This window comes from Heterocephalus glaber, unplaced genomic scaffold (genome assembly GCF_053883595.1).
Source record: "Heterocephalus glaber isolate CG9 unplaced genomic scaffold, H.glaber_assembly_v1.0 deba00000331, whole genome shotgun sequence".
Taxonomy (NCBI): Eukaryota; Metazoa; Chordata; class Mammalia; order Rodentia; family Bathyergidae; genus Heterocephalus; species Heterocephalus glaber.
The window spans coordinates 33,135,881-33,149,333 of NW_028258142.1; the positions used below are offsets into that span (position 1 = coordinate 33,135,881).

A 13,453-nucleotide genomic window follows, 5' to 3' on the forward strand; every position below is an offset into this window, starting at 1 on the left:
ATACCACTCATCTCTTTCCCCTTTACAGCTAAACTCCTCCTCAAGGTAGTGTTACAGGTAGTATTACAGGACTGATTTCCAACCATCTCCTCTTGTCCTTGATCCAACCACAGCCGGATTCCACCTCTGCCACTCAACTGAAGCCTCTCAGGTCACTGCCACCATGGCCTCACTGCTCAGTGGTTATTCTTGGCCCTCCTCTTATATGGCCCAGCAACAGCACCCAAGGCAACCCACCCTCTCCCCACATCCTGAACACCTTCTGCCCTAGGCTCCCAGCACTTTATGTTGTCTTAGTTTTCTTCCAGCCTCCCTGGGCTCTCTGAATGCCGCCTCTTCACATCCCTTCTTTCCAAGGGTTAAGGGACCCTAGAGCTCAGTCCTGCACCTCCTGCCTACCTGACCCTCATTCTCTCTCTGCCTTGCTACCCAGCCTTCCTCTCCTCTACTCCAGCCTTCTGACATCTTGGCTGGGCCTGGACTCCTCCCGGCCCAACCCTTAGCACATGCTCATCTCTATCTCAAAAGTTCCTTCTCCCCAATATGTGCATGGCTTACCCTTTCCCCTCTATCACTGACATCACCCCCGAGCACTCGGTTTAAAACTGCACCCCCGCCATGCTCCGCATGGCCACCCCCTTCCATTTCCTTGCTTTATGTTTCTCTTTATGTTGCAAGATCCCCCAGCACCGGAATGTAAGTTCCAGGAGGGCAGAGGTCTTTGCAGTTTTGTTCAGTCCTGGACACTGAGTCCTAGAGCAGTGCAGAGCAGTGCCTGGCATGGGGGGGTGGGGTAGAGTGCTTAATATACTCCCACGGACTGGGTGAGAGCACAACACAGGCTTATACGCTGTGATTGTAGGACTTCAAGGGCACACAGGAAAGCATCACCCCATTTCTGCCTCTCCCACAGGGCTATTTTCTGCCCCTGCTCCCATCCTGATTTCCTGGTTTGAGTTCCAGGAAAGCCACAGGGCCGTTCTGGCTTTCAAAACGGCAGGAGGACTGGGTTTTCTTTCCACCCAGACAGGGAACAAACAGGTGGCTGCATCCAGCTTTTCTCCAAAACAGGGCTCCCAAGTACCTCCCCTTCTCCTTGTCCAAGGCAGGGGGTGGGACAAATACAAGAGACAGGAACTGGGACACTGAGCTGAGGCCACGTCCCGTCCAAAGCCAGGGCTGCCACAGATTGACACAGAACGGAAAGATAGCCTGAGATTCTGGTCAGAACACCTCATGCATCGAAGTACACTGGCACTCAGAGCCCTGGGGGAGTACCCAGGAGACTCATTTCCTAGGATTCTAACAACTGTCGGTATTTGAACTCAGAGAAAATATGCTTAAGTTACAGTTCTCTAGCGGTATACATTATGGATAAGCTATGATCTCCAGATAATAATCTCCACAAAAGATTGTAGAGACAGGAAACAGTGACTGGCACATAGTAGGTATTCAATAAAAATGTGTTCAAAGGCTCATGAGTCTGGCGGGCCCTCAGCTGTCCATGGGCAGGGAGTAGAAGTAGGTTCAAGGAGTCAGGTGTATGTAGCTGTTGGGAGCTTCCTGCCTGGAGCCCAAAGTCTCTCCTACATGATTCCAGGTGCCGCGCCATGGGGAATCATTCACAGCTTGGCAGTCGTGGGCCAGGTGATCAGACACTGGCCAGAATTAAATCCTGAGTATCATCCCCTTTGAGCTTGCCAAGCCCCACCCTCGGTCAGCGCTCACCTGGGAGATGTGGGACTGTGTTCTCTGGCTCTCGCCGTCGCCCTCCGTCTTATCAGCCAGCAGCCCCTGCACCTGGTACTCCAGTACATAGCTGTCAATGAAGCGCTCCAGCTCCTCTATTTCCTGGGAGCGGCTGCTCCCCGCCTCAGAGGAGGCCGATGCTGCGGAAGAGTTTTCCATCCCTCCAGCTCAGGGGCCTGGGCAGGCTGGTAGGAAAGAGAATAGACAGACTCCATGAGATGCTGCTGGAGGTGAGCACAACGTCCCACTTGGGAAATACTCCCTCCTAGAAGCTTTGTCTCCTTTTCCATGACATTCTGATCTCCCAAGTGACAGCAAAGTCAGTGGGCACTGGTTTATCTCTAGCATAAAGAATATATTGAGTTCCTACTGCAAAAGGAGGGAAACTGAGGGCAACTGTTAGGGCTGGTGTCTGCCCAGGCCTTATTGTCTGGGAAAAGCAGAAGATGAACCATGACTGGTGCCTGAGTGCCATTATCTGACTTAGATTTCACAAAAATTCCCACAAGAACAGGCCACAGGCCGTTACATCCCTGATCCAAGAATTAGGAGGTACAGGCGTCCAAATACAAACTCTATGAAGGGCCTGAGCCCTCTAAGACTTTCTTTCTGGTCACTAGGCAGTCCCCATAATTAGCTGCATCCTGTGGGCCTCAGGTTAGCAGCCTTGCCATGAGACAGCTTGGGGAACATGTGCTCCATTCCGCTGTAGGATTGTGGCTGCCTTTTACCCACAGAACATGAAAGGCTTGGCAGGTTGTCTGTGCAAGTGTGGTCAAGCCACGGACACTGTCACCCTCCAGAGGAGTATGGCCACTCTCAATAGCCCCCTGGCCCTCTCTGGAGCTTGGCCTGGCAGACATGACCAGCTGTTCCTGAGAAGTCAGCTTGTGCTGACCAACTGAAGGACACCCCTCCTGGCCAGGCTGGGCCAGCCCATCCCCATGGGGCCCCAGCCTGCAAGGACATCCCCACTGCCTCTCTCCTCGTCCCTGAAGTCACACAGGGTCTGCATGGATGCTGCTGTGGATGAAAAAGGCCAAGGCCAGTGTGCTGAAAGGGCATTTGAATTTCAAAACCTTAAATTCCTGAGCACTTTTAGGGAATGCAGTTATGGGCTAATAATCAAGGGCTGGCTGAGTGCTAATTGTAATGAATGTGAGGCAGGGCTCAGAGTGCTTCCAAGCCACCCCCCCCCCCGCCCCCTATCAGTTTTCTTCTGAAGGAGAACAGCCCAGTTAAGACTGCTGAGCTGCAGACTTACAGAACTGGGAAGGGATAAACAGATATTATTTTAAGCCATAAGGTTGTGGCAACATATTACACAGCCATAGAAAACTAACACAGGATGTTCCCTCCTGCTTCCTGTACTTTGCTCACACTGACCCTCATCCAGGGGCAACCTCTCCCATTTTCCAAAACTAGAGGTCCTTATAGTCATGCAGTGCTAAAGCAGAGGCCATCTGGCAATTAGTCCAATTCCCTGGCTCAATGGAAGGCCAGTAGGCAAAGGATTCACCCAGTCCAGGCTATGGGTACGAGCACTGCGAGTGTTTACTGCACCCTATCATGTTCTCAGCACTTGATGTGCCTTCACACACTTCACCTACAGGATGAGCCCATGAAATTAAATAGTTATACTATTTAGCAGAGGAAATAGAGGTTCAGAGAGGCCTCAGGACAGCTCCTACTACTTCATTCCTCACTGCCAGGCCAATAAGCAGAGAACTCTTCAAGGTGCTGGCTCCATAAGGGTGTCTCACGCAGGATTGGTGCTGTGCCCAGTGGCCTGAGCTAAATGGGAAAGATAAGGCTGATTCCCAGGGAGGGCAGAAAAGGAGCTACCTGTAGGGACAGTCAGTGCCTAAGGCTCTGCCCACTGTTCCTCGAAGACTTCTGATTTTATCAAGGGCTTCCTGGCACACCTGACAGGTATAGACAGAGAGCGAGGTTTTGTAGGAACTAGACACGGAGCCAGAGCCATTTCCAGGAGGATCGAATGCTGGCCTCTGTCTATGGCAGCAGCCTCCAGCCTGTGCTGCTAGGTCCTTCCTGCATGCTTGAATCAGTGCACCATACCAGTTCTGTGAGGGAGCCTGGGTGTGGTAATGACCCCAATTCCACACTGGCTCACTGAGGAAGTGCAGGCACTGAGACCCATCCCAACCCTGAAGCCTTTTGGTATCCAGAGGGAAAAAGAGGACTCCCCAGTGGGCACCTGTCTTGGGTACCTCGTGCACCCTCATGTCGTCTTGGCCACCTTCTACTCCAGCCCCAGCTATCTAATCAGAGTCACGTGGCATGTGGTATGGCCAATAGTGTCTCACCTCAGTCACCCTTGACCCCGATGCCAAAGCTCCTCTGACAGGAACCACCTGGGGCTCAGTCCCAGCAACCCGAACATGTGTGTGAGGAGCTAATATCCCATAGAATAGCCCTTGATTGGGACAAATACTCCCCTTTTGGTCTCAGGTGAAAATTCTGAGGCACATTCTTTGTGGTTCCTCAGTGGTGACCAGACCTACATCACTGCTCACCAGTCCTTCCCCTTTCTCCTCTTTTCCCCAAGAGTCCAGTTCATGGGACACTCCCTGGCTTCTGCATTCTACAGTGCAACTCTTCCAGAAGGCTGAGGCCCTCCTTCAGTGGGATGGGGCACTTACAGGGTGGGACTTCCGGGCTCCTCTTCTGCAGGAGAGTTAGGAGCAGGGAGAGGCAGAGTACTCTGCTGGGTCCCTCTCTACAGCTCTCAGGCCAGAAGTTCAGAGAGGAACTTGTGCCCTCACACAGACATTATTTTTACCGTGGTAAAATATACATATCTTAAAACTCACCATTTTGAAGTATACAGTTCAGTGGCTTTAAGTACATTCACAATGTTCTGTAACTGTCACCCAGAGCCTTTTCATCATCCCAAGCTGAAACTCTGCACCTACCTAACAGTAATTCTTCATCCCCCTGGCCCAGGCTTTGGTAACCACTGCTCTTCTTCTGTCTCTGTGAACTGGTCTATTCTGGGTACTTTGTACAAGGGGAATCATATAATATTTATGCTTTGTGACTGGCTTATTTCACTTACTGTAATGTGTTCAGAGTTCATCCATGCTATAACATGTCAAAATTTCATGCCCTTTTATGGCTGATAAGACACTGTATTACAATAATGCATTGTATGTATTTTCCACAGTCTATATATTCATTCATCCACTGACCTGCAGGTGGGTTGTTTCCATATTTGGCTACTATGAATATGCTGCTGTGAACTCAGAGGTACAAATATCTGCCTGAATCCCTGTTTCTTTTCTCTCAGGCATAAGCCTAGAAGCTCCACAACCTTTTTAAGGCAAGAAGAATAAGGATGAACAGAGTAGCTGGAGACAGGGAAAGTGATGGTGTCCACCAGGGCTGGCTTGGGTCCCTTCCCACCTGAGCTCTGGGTGTCTCCCCTGACTCAGTTTCTCCTTCACAGTAAGAGCTGATGGGAAACCCCTACATAGATGGACTGCTGGCTGAGCTGAGAGCCAGCAAGGAGGGGCTTCCGTTTTAATGATCAGTGAAAGCAAAGAAGGCTGGGGACAAAGGAAGAAGGAAAAGGAGAGAGGAGAGGGTGGAAGAAGTGAGGGGACACTTTTGATTGTGGCCGTCTAGGACGTAGAGCGTGCAGAGGGAGGCAGATCCCAGGAACCTGTCCCTGCGTCTGCGCACTGGGTCCTAGCCCTGACCCCATTCTCTGGTGATGAATGGGGAGAAACAAAAAGGGCCTGAAGGAGAAGGAGAAAAAGTGCTGAGGCTGTACTTTGCTTTAAAAGGTATTAAAGGGGTAGCCGCAGGCAGGCGGGGCAGCATGTGTGGGCACAGGATGGATGGCTCAGGAGCTCAGGCTGCAGAAGGACCAGCAGGGGCTCCTTTGCTATGATTCCCAGAGAGGTTGCAGGGCTGCCAGGCTTAGGCACCTCTATGGCTGTGTGAGGGAAGGACAGTAGTGCTCTCTTGGGGCTGCTTCTATGCGTTAAAGGACCTTGTCCCAGCTGGGTGGCCCAGGATGTCCACCCCTCTGTTTCGGCCTATCACACTCCATGCTGCCATTATAGCCCGAGGTGCCTGGATGCCTATTTTTAAGGCCAGAAATGAAAAGCTGTTCTCTGATGAAAAGGAGCCTTCCCCCACGCTGGTGTCCTCTCCCCTCACCCAGCCCACACAGCCCACCCCCTTGCTGCTGTCATCCCAGAGCCGTGTGGCTTCCTTAGAAAGCCGGAACAGAGCAAAAGGGCTTGTGGTGGGAAGTCACTCTCTCTCCCTAACCCTCTGGCCCTGCCTGGCTTGAGACTGGGACGCTCACAGCACCCTCAGGGGCTACAGGTCTGGAGCAAAAGATGAGACCCAGTCCATCCAGGAGCACCCTTCAGCCCAGAGACAATAAGCTAGGTCCAACATCCTTTCCCACGTGCCCAGTGACAAATAGCATTAGGAGATGTAAATTTAGCCAATCCTTTTAAGAATAGACAAGCATTAGAGGCATTAGCTCCCCCTCCAATCCCCAGCGATGAGTCTGGGGACCTGCAAACCATATGAGACTTGTCTTCTCTTTTGTCTGCCAGCCCTTCTTGGGAACCCATCATTCTGGGGCCCGTGGAGGAGAGGCAGCCCCAACCTACTCACCTCCTACCTCCCCCAACTTCCCCAAGCCCTTTTCCCGATGCCTCCCAGCATTCCACTAACAAAGCACCATTCTGGGTGCACACCAGGAGTTGAGAAGTTCTCAGTTTCTGTTTCCCTGGTCCCATTTTTTGGCTTTGTGCTGCTTCAAGACCCCAGCCTCCCTTGAGCAGCAGGATAGCTGCAGGGCATTTGAGGGTGTTAAAGAGGACTTGTGTGATGCTCATGATCTTAGCAGCCTTGGAGCTCCTGGGTCTGTCTCCCCCTTTCAGCAGGAGAGCAACTCTCCACCTAGGCAGTATGTGAGCTGTGATTGGGGGGCCCCACCCAAGTCCCTACCACTTGCCTCTAGTTAACCCACTTAACACATTCATGAACATGTATACCACACCCTTCCACAGCCTCTTCCTCTGCTGCATGGTGCCATGCAGCGCCATGCTCTGAGCTCCTGGCCAGCAGTGACCCTGGTGACCCTGTTATACACAATGCTGGCTGCTGGCTGTCATGGCCCTGGTTCCCTCAGTCCCTGCTCCCCTTCCTGGCCCCTACATTGTGTTAGCAATGACACCTTCACCCAGACCTTGCAACAAGGGCTAGAATTCTTTGCCAACTGTCAGGCAGCTCCCAGGGCAGGGCTGCCCTGGAGGCCATGCTGCCTACAGAGCCTGTGAGAAGAGAAAAGGACGAGCTGCCCTGGAGGGAAGTTGCCTACAGCCATCCAGAGGAACCATGGGAACCTGCTCATGGCCAGCTCCTCCACCAGTATCCCACCCCCTGCACAGACAGGACTCCGGAGACAACACCATTTCCTGGGCAACTGGCAGCCCCACGGCCCAGTGATGCCTGTCTGTGCTGGCCTGCTGACTTGGCCACATGGGTGTATCCGAAAGGAAAGCAGGAGGGTTCAGCCAAGGAGTGTGCAGGGTCCTCAGGGCCCCAGCCCCTGGGAAGTGGGAGAGCTCAGAAACTCAGGGCACTGGAGGCAGGCAATCTTAGAAATTAGTAACATCTGGTGTCCTCTGAATGTCAGATTCCCGTCACTACCATCATCACTTTAACCCTCTGCCACTCAAACGTCAGACCGGTGTTATTCAAATTGCAGGTGTTAAGATTAAGTGAGCTATAAAACAAATTTTCTGGGTCATGATCTTAGCATTAAAAATGTGTAACTAAATGGAAAATACACCATTGTAATACATGCATTGTAACATGCACTGTAAGAGCAATTATTGTTTCCTGGAACTTTTGTTTTACCTGCCCATGAAAATGCATTTCTGTTTTTTGTGAGTCGTGGTCAGAAGAGTTGCTGTTAAGCCACAATGCTCTCTAAGCTTCTATGGGCTCAAGAATCCCAGTGCATCTTATTAAAACACAGACACAGATTCAGTGGATGGGGCTGGGTCCTGATATTCTACATTTATAAAAAGCTCTCAGGCAAGGTTTTGCTGCCAGAGAACTACACTTCAAACAGCCACTGATCTAGAAAACCACTCACATCCCTTGCATTTGTTATTCAGATGTCTCACCCTGTGATAATGGAAGGGGCAGAGGCTCCATTCTGGACAGTTGGTCCAGGGAGGGCACTCAGCCCAGGGTGGAGCTCACACTGGGCAGGACCTCAACAAGCTGAGCTATTCTCTCCTGATGTACCTGGACTTTCAGAGCCAGGTATATTTATTATCACTTGCTTAGAGTCCTTAGGTGGAGCTGCTGGCTCAGACACATCCAACTTCACTGGTGTGAACACGTCAGAGGGAGCTCGCTCCTGAAATCCAAGCCGCATGACTTCAGTGGCACTTTGAGAGTCCAGCCTCTTTGCTGTGCAGATGAGCACACCGAGGCCCAGAGGAGTATGATTTGGGAGCTGCTCGGCTGCCTCTTGTTAGACCCAGCCTGGACCAGGTTGCTCAACAGTCTGCCATCCCAGAGAGCCCTGCTGAGAGTCATCTTCTCCTCCACCATGACTGCCAGTCCTTTCAGTCCTTTAGTGTATTCTGGTTTATAATCACAACACCAGGCATGAGTCACAGGACAGAGATTTCTAAGTAGCAGAGAACTCCCCAAATCTTCTCACTGCCCTCACAGCCCACTCTGGAAGCCCCACTCTGTGCAGACCTGGACTGAGCCCCTGGTTCCTTCAGAATGTCATGCAGAAGGCAAAAGGGGCCCTCCCTGTTCTGTCTTGAGAGCAGCCTTGGGCTGACTGAGAACTGGACCAGTTCCATGAGAAGACCAGGGCACTGGTGCCAGGAGGGCAAGGGAGATGTTGTAGCCTCTTCTCCCAGCAGCAGCAGGCCTGCTGTGGCTGTCACACACCCCTGCCCCCCTGGAAGGTACCTAAGCAGGAAGGTCCTCCAGGTTGCCTCCTGACACAGGAAAACAGGAACAGCAGCTGGGCCAGGGCCAGTCGTCAGGAGGACACCTGGAATGGGCTGGGAAGGGTGTGTGTGTGCACATAGCCCTGAGAAATACCTGGATGTCCTTGTTGCCTGCCTGCCCTTCAGGCTCTCAAGGACCAGGGGAGCTTGCACTGGACTCCAGCACTGCCCACTCCCTTGGCACTGACCACTGGCTACCTCCTGACACTTTCTCATCCTCCCCATATGCTGTTACCCAACTCTTACCCGCTCTTGAATTTTTTCTGGGTTTTATCCTATCTTGATAAGACTGCATGATCCTTGAAGACCCTGCTCTATACCTGTCTCTACCTGGAGCCCAGACTGGGCAAACTGTCCCATGGCCCCCCACACAACCACCCTAGCACTCTCCTTCGTGAGTGGGCCTCCTCAGCCTTCCTGTCCTTGTCTGCTGGTTCCAGCTCCTCTTGGCCCCATCCAGCTTCTAGAACACCAAAACCAAAGGATGTTGGGGGTTCCCCTATCCAACCCTCACCCCTTCTGAACTGGGACTCAAGCTCTTCCCCCACTTTGAACTCCTTGTGTCTTGCTTGGACCTCACTATAGCCCTCTTCTGTGCTACAATTTCTGGTTGGTCTTGGCTCTGCAAACCGGCATGGTCTCAAGGGGATCCATTCTCTCCTACCTGGCTTCTGAGAGTTGATAGGCAGGCCCTACCTCCTGCCTTCAAAAGCCTCTGGGTTTATTTGTTAAGAGCGAAAACTAACTCACAGCATGCTGGGAAGGGAGACCAATTATGTCCTGCTCTGAACCCAGCAGTACACCCATGAGGACAGTTCAGGTTAAGGCCATAAAGCTCCTCCAAGTCTGGTGGCCCCAGGTACCCCAGGTCCTCCTTCTCAGGTGACACCCTCTCCAGTGTCTCTCTTCGGGTAACTAAGGCCCTCAGTCTGCCTCTCTCTCTCTCTCTCTCTCTCTCTCTCTCTCTCTCTCTCTCTCTCTCTAACAGCTTCCTTCCTGATTGAGAGCCCAGCTGATGCAGTGACAGTACTAAGCTGCTTCTGGGAGCCTGTGGGGGTGTCCACAGCCTGGAACAGGCTCCACACAGCCTGGCCCTCAGCTGGATGTGCCTTGCAGATGGTCCAGCCTGGTCTTCAGCACCAAGACACTGTGGCTGGAAGACTCAGCTGGCTCACCTTTGAAAACAGCATGCCTTTGACTCTCTCCTCCTCATCCTCAAGGACAGCATAAGCTCATCTCTGGGAAGCTACCTTGAGCCCAGCTCACAGTGGCCCCGAGGACAGCTGTGCTAGCTGCTCACTAGGCCTCTGGGCTTCTGCGTGCACATGTGTGCGCATGTGTGGGCACACACACACAGACCACCACTTTGGATGATTAACTCGGCTCACACAGAAGCACAATCACAGAGTAGACAGTGCTGTTGTCTGTTTTGGGGACTATGTTTGGACCATAGTGTGTTTCGCTTGGCTGGTTAGCTATTTTTTAAAAAAATATTTGAGCTAACATTTGTAAATCAAAAAATTCCATGTAAAAATCCACTCTTCTTGAAAAAACTGGCTCATCTTCTCACACTGCAGCCATAAGCAAGAACTCAGGAGTACTGACCCTTCAGGTGAGGCAGTCCATCTCCAGTTCTCTGCAGACTCCAGCACTCCCTAATGCCCCTTCCACACTCAATGCACACAGCCACAGTGATTCTCACACGGCTTCCCTCACACACACATTACCAGCCTGGCCCTTACAGGCATCAAGTTTTAGAGCCCTCTACAAGACACTAAGTGGAGGTGCCCCATGCATATAAAAATGAGGCGTGTCCTTCCCTAAGAACTTGGAAATAAATCAAGAAAAGGATTGTTCCCTGAGAGTTACACTGTGACATCAATACAGGATAGTCTAAAACAGAAATGTGCAAAGTCATTGCACAGAGAAAGAAACAAGCTTTCCAGACTAGGAGGACTCAGTGGGGCCTGGGGGAAGGGCCATAGATCTATTGTAGGAAGATGGTGTCATTGTGATGGAATTAGGCTGTGCTGGACCAAAGAAACTAAGCAACCACAAAAAGCAGTGCATGATCAAGCTCTGTCCTGAGACAGGAGTGTCTCACAGAAGGAAGAAGGGCCAGGGTGTCCAACTATTGTCCCCTTAATGCCCCACCGTATGCTATTGCAGCCCTGCCAGCTAAACTATCAGCTCTTAGAGGCAAGGACCTGTCTGTCCTTTCCCTCCACCTTGGAGTGCCAGACCTAGAGTCGCCATACACACTCAGTTAGTCTTTGAGAGTGTGATGATGGGTTCCAGAGAGTGGAAAATGGCCAGCAGGTAACTGATGCTCTGTCCCCGTGGCATTAGCAGGCTGGCAGCTGCTGGCTGCTGATGGGCTTTGAGACAGATGGCACATTACAAGTGGAACCAGCTCAGACAGCCTGGCTGTAGGCAGGCCTCTCTTCTGCTGGGTAGCCTTTGCATATCCCACATGATGCCCAAAGCCTGCTGGATAGCAACCACAGGAATCCTAAAGCATTCCCTGAATTCTCTATGAACTCCAGGAAGACAAAGAACTGAGCCCAGGATTCCTAATTTCTGAAGTGGCCTACACACACAGAGGCAGCACACCCATGGCTGCCTCTGCTGTTTCTGCTCCAAGACAGTAGCCCTTTGACCTTTCCTAAAGCAGGAAAGCAAACAACCAATATTGGGCCTGCCACAGACCGCTGGTTTCCAAACCATTTTACTCTAATACCAGACTTATTTTTCATATGAAATAATCAATGGCTCCCCCTGCAAAATAGAAAAAATAAATACTATTCACTTATTGAGCTTTTTCTCTATGCTGGGCTCTGTGCTAAATTAATTTAATCTGCAAGATAATCCCATAATGTAGGCACTATTTTTGTCTCCAATGTACAATGAGGAAACTGATTCAGACAGGTGTTGCCCAAGGTCACCTGGCTACTAGGAGGCTAAGTCAGAACTGGAACCCACTCAGGATGGCTACTTTGACTAAAGAGAAGTGAAGTTCCCAGAGCTCCACTCACTCCACACTCCATGTTTTGCTCAACTCCCCTCTAAGCTATTATACCTTATGGTCAAGGAGGCCCGGAGCTAGCCCCAGGTCAAGACTTCGGCCCCTACATAGGCTGACAGATAAGCTGCCATCCAATGTGAACTCTCCAGGTTTCCAGAGTCATCAGGGAAACCTAGGAAGTGGCCCTGGGCCTCATATCCCTGGGGCCCGCACAGCCCAGCACCATCTTACAGTGACTTTAATAACCCTGAGCTACAGGTAGGCAAAGCATGCATCCCTCTCTCCTTTTTATGGATAGGGACCCTGGAGCAGGACACTCTAGGCATCCTGACTCAAGCCACCAGCATCTGCAACACTGCAGAATCTCACTGCCTGTGACACAAAGTGGTCCCGGGACATTCCCACCAGGTTGAGCTGTGATGAGGCCAGCTTGGAGGGATGAAGAGGAAAGGGATGGGATGAAACAGAAGGTCCTGCAAGCTCAAAAGACTTCTGGAGAGAAGGTAGAATAGCCAAGCATTGCAGATCACAAGCATTTGCAAGCTACAGCCTTTACCTTGTAGGACTTAAGAGCCCAGTTACAAAATGTCCAGAATGGACAAATCTACGGAGACTGAAAGTGGACTGAAATTTGCTAGGATTGGGGCAGGAAGAAAACAGAGAGATAAATGGGTGATAGCCAGAGTACAGGATTTTTTGAGGTGATGAAGGTGAAGGTCATATATATCTGCAAGTACACTGAAAAATATTTAATTGTATACTTTAAATATGTAAATTTCATGATACATGAATTATTTGCTAATATAGTCATTAACCAATTAACATATCTACATGGGTTGGCCCTAGGATCATTGCCATGGATTGGGACTTCTGGCTGAGTAACTTGGAGATCTTTCCATAGAAAACTACTTTGAGGATTAATGAAGACCAAATGAGTAAACATTAGTGAAGAGCCTAAAAGAAAAAAAAACATTGAGTCTCAGCTCCCACTGTGTCTGGAACCATTTGCACCTTCTCTGAAGGAAGTATGCTGCCTCACCAAAGATGGGATACTTATGGTGCAGCTCCTCCAACCCACTCATCTGCCTGTCCGTCCGTCCATTCATCCATCCATCCATCCACCCATCCATCCATCCTTCTACCTACCCACTAATCCATCTATCCAATTTATTTATTTAATTACCTACTTATTTACTTATTGATATTGGAGATCAAACCCAGGGCCTTGTACAAGCTAGGAAAGTACTCTACTACTCGCTATATCCCCAGTGATTTTGATTTTATTTTGAGACATGGTAGTGTTAAGTGCCCCAGGCTGGCCTCGAACTTGCAATCCTCCTGTCTCATCCTTCTGAGTACTTAGGATTACAGTGTTAGGTGTTGTCAGGGACACAAGAGGAGATCCACAAAAGCAATGAAGGGCCGGGGATTTAGCTCAGTGGTACCACACCTGCCTTGCAAGTGCAAGGTCCTGAGTTCGATCCCTGGTACCACACACACACACACACACAGACACACACACACACACACACACACACACACACACAAAAGCAATGAAGGAGTCACACTATTACAAACCCAGTGTTGTAGGGGTCCAGAGGAATAGCACTGACATGTGAATGGAAAAATGTTATTTTTGATTAGC

The 13,453-nt window shown here is 50.7% G+C and overlaps 1 protein-coding gene across 6 annotated transcripts in view; it reads right to left on the reverse strand.

The window, feature by feature from the left end:
* The window catches only part of Ctif (cap binding complex dependent translation initiation factor), a 285,778-nt gene that overhangs the window by 213,827 nt on the left and 58,498 nt on the right, over positions 1 to 13,453 (reverse strand). For all 6 annotated transcript variants that reach the window (XM_004855120.4, XM_004855121.3, XM_004855122.3 and 3 more), the window contains one exon: positions 1,729 to 1,934. In XM_004855120.4, the coding sequence (XP_004855177.1) occupies positions 1,729 to 1,908 (180 nt within the window). In that variant the 5' untranslated portion in view covers positions 1,909 to 1,934. The remainder of the gene's footprint in view (positions 1 to 1,728; positions 1,935 to 13,453) is intronic.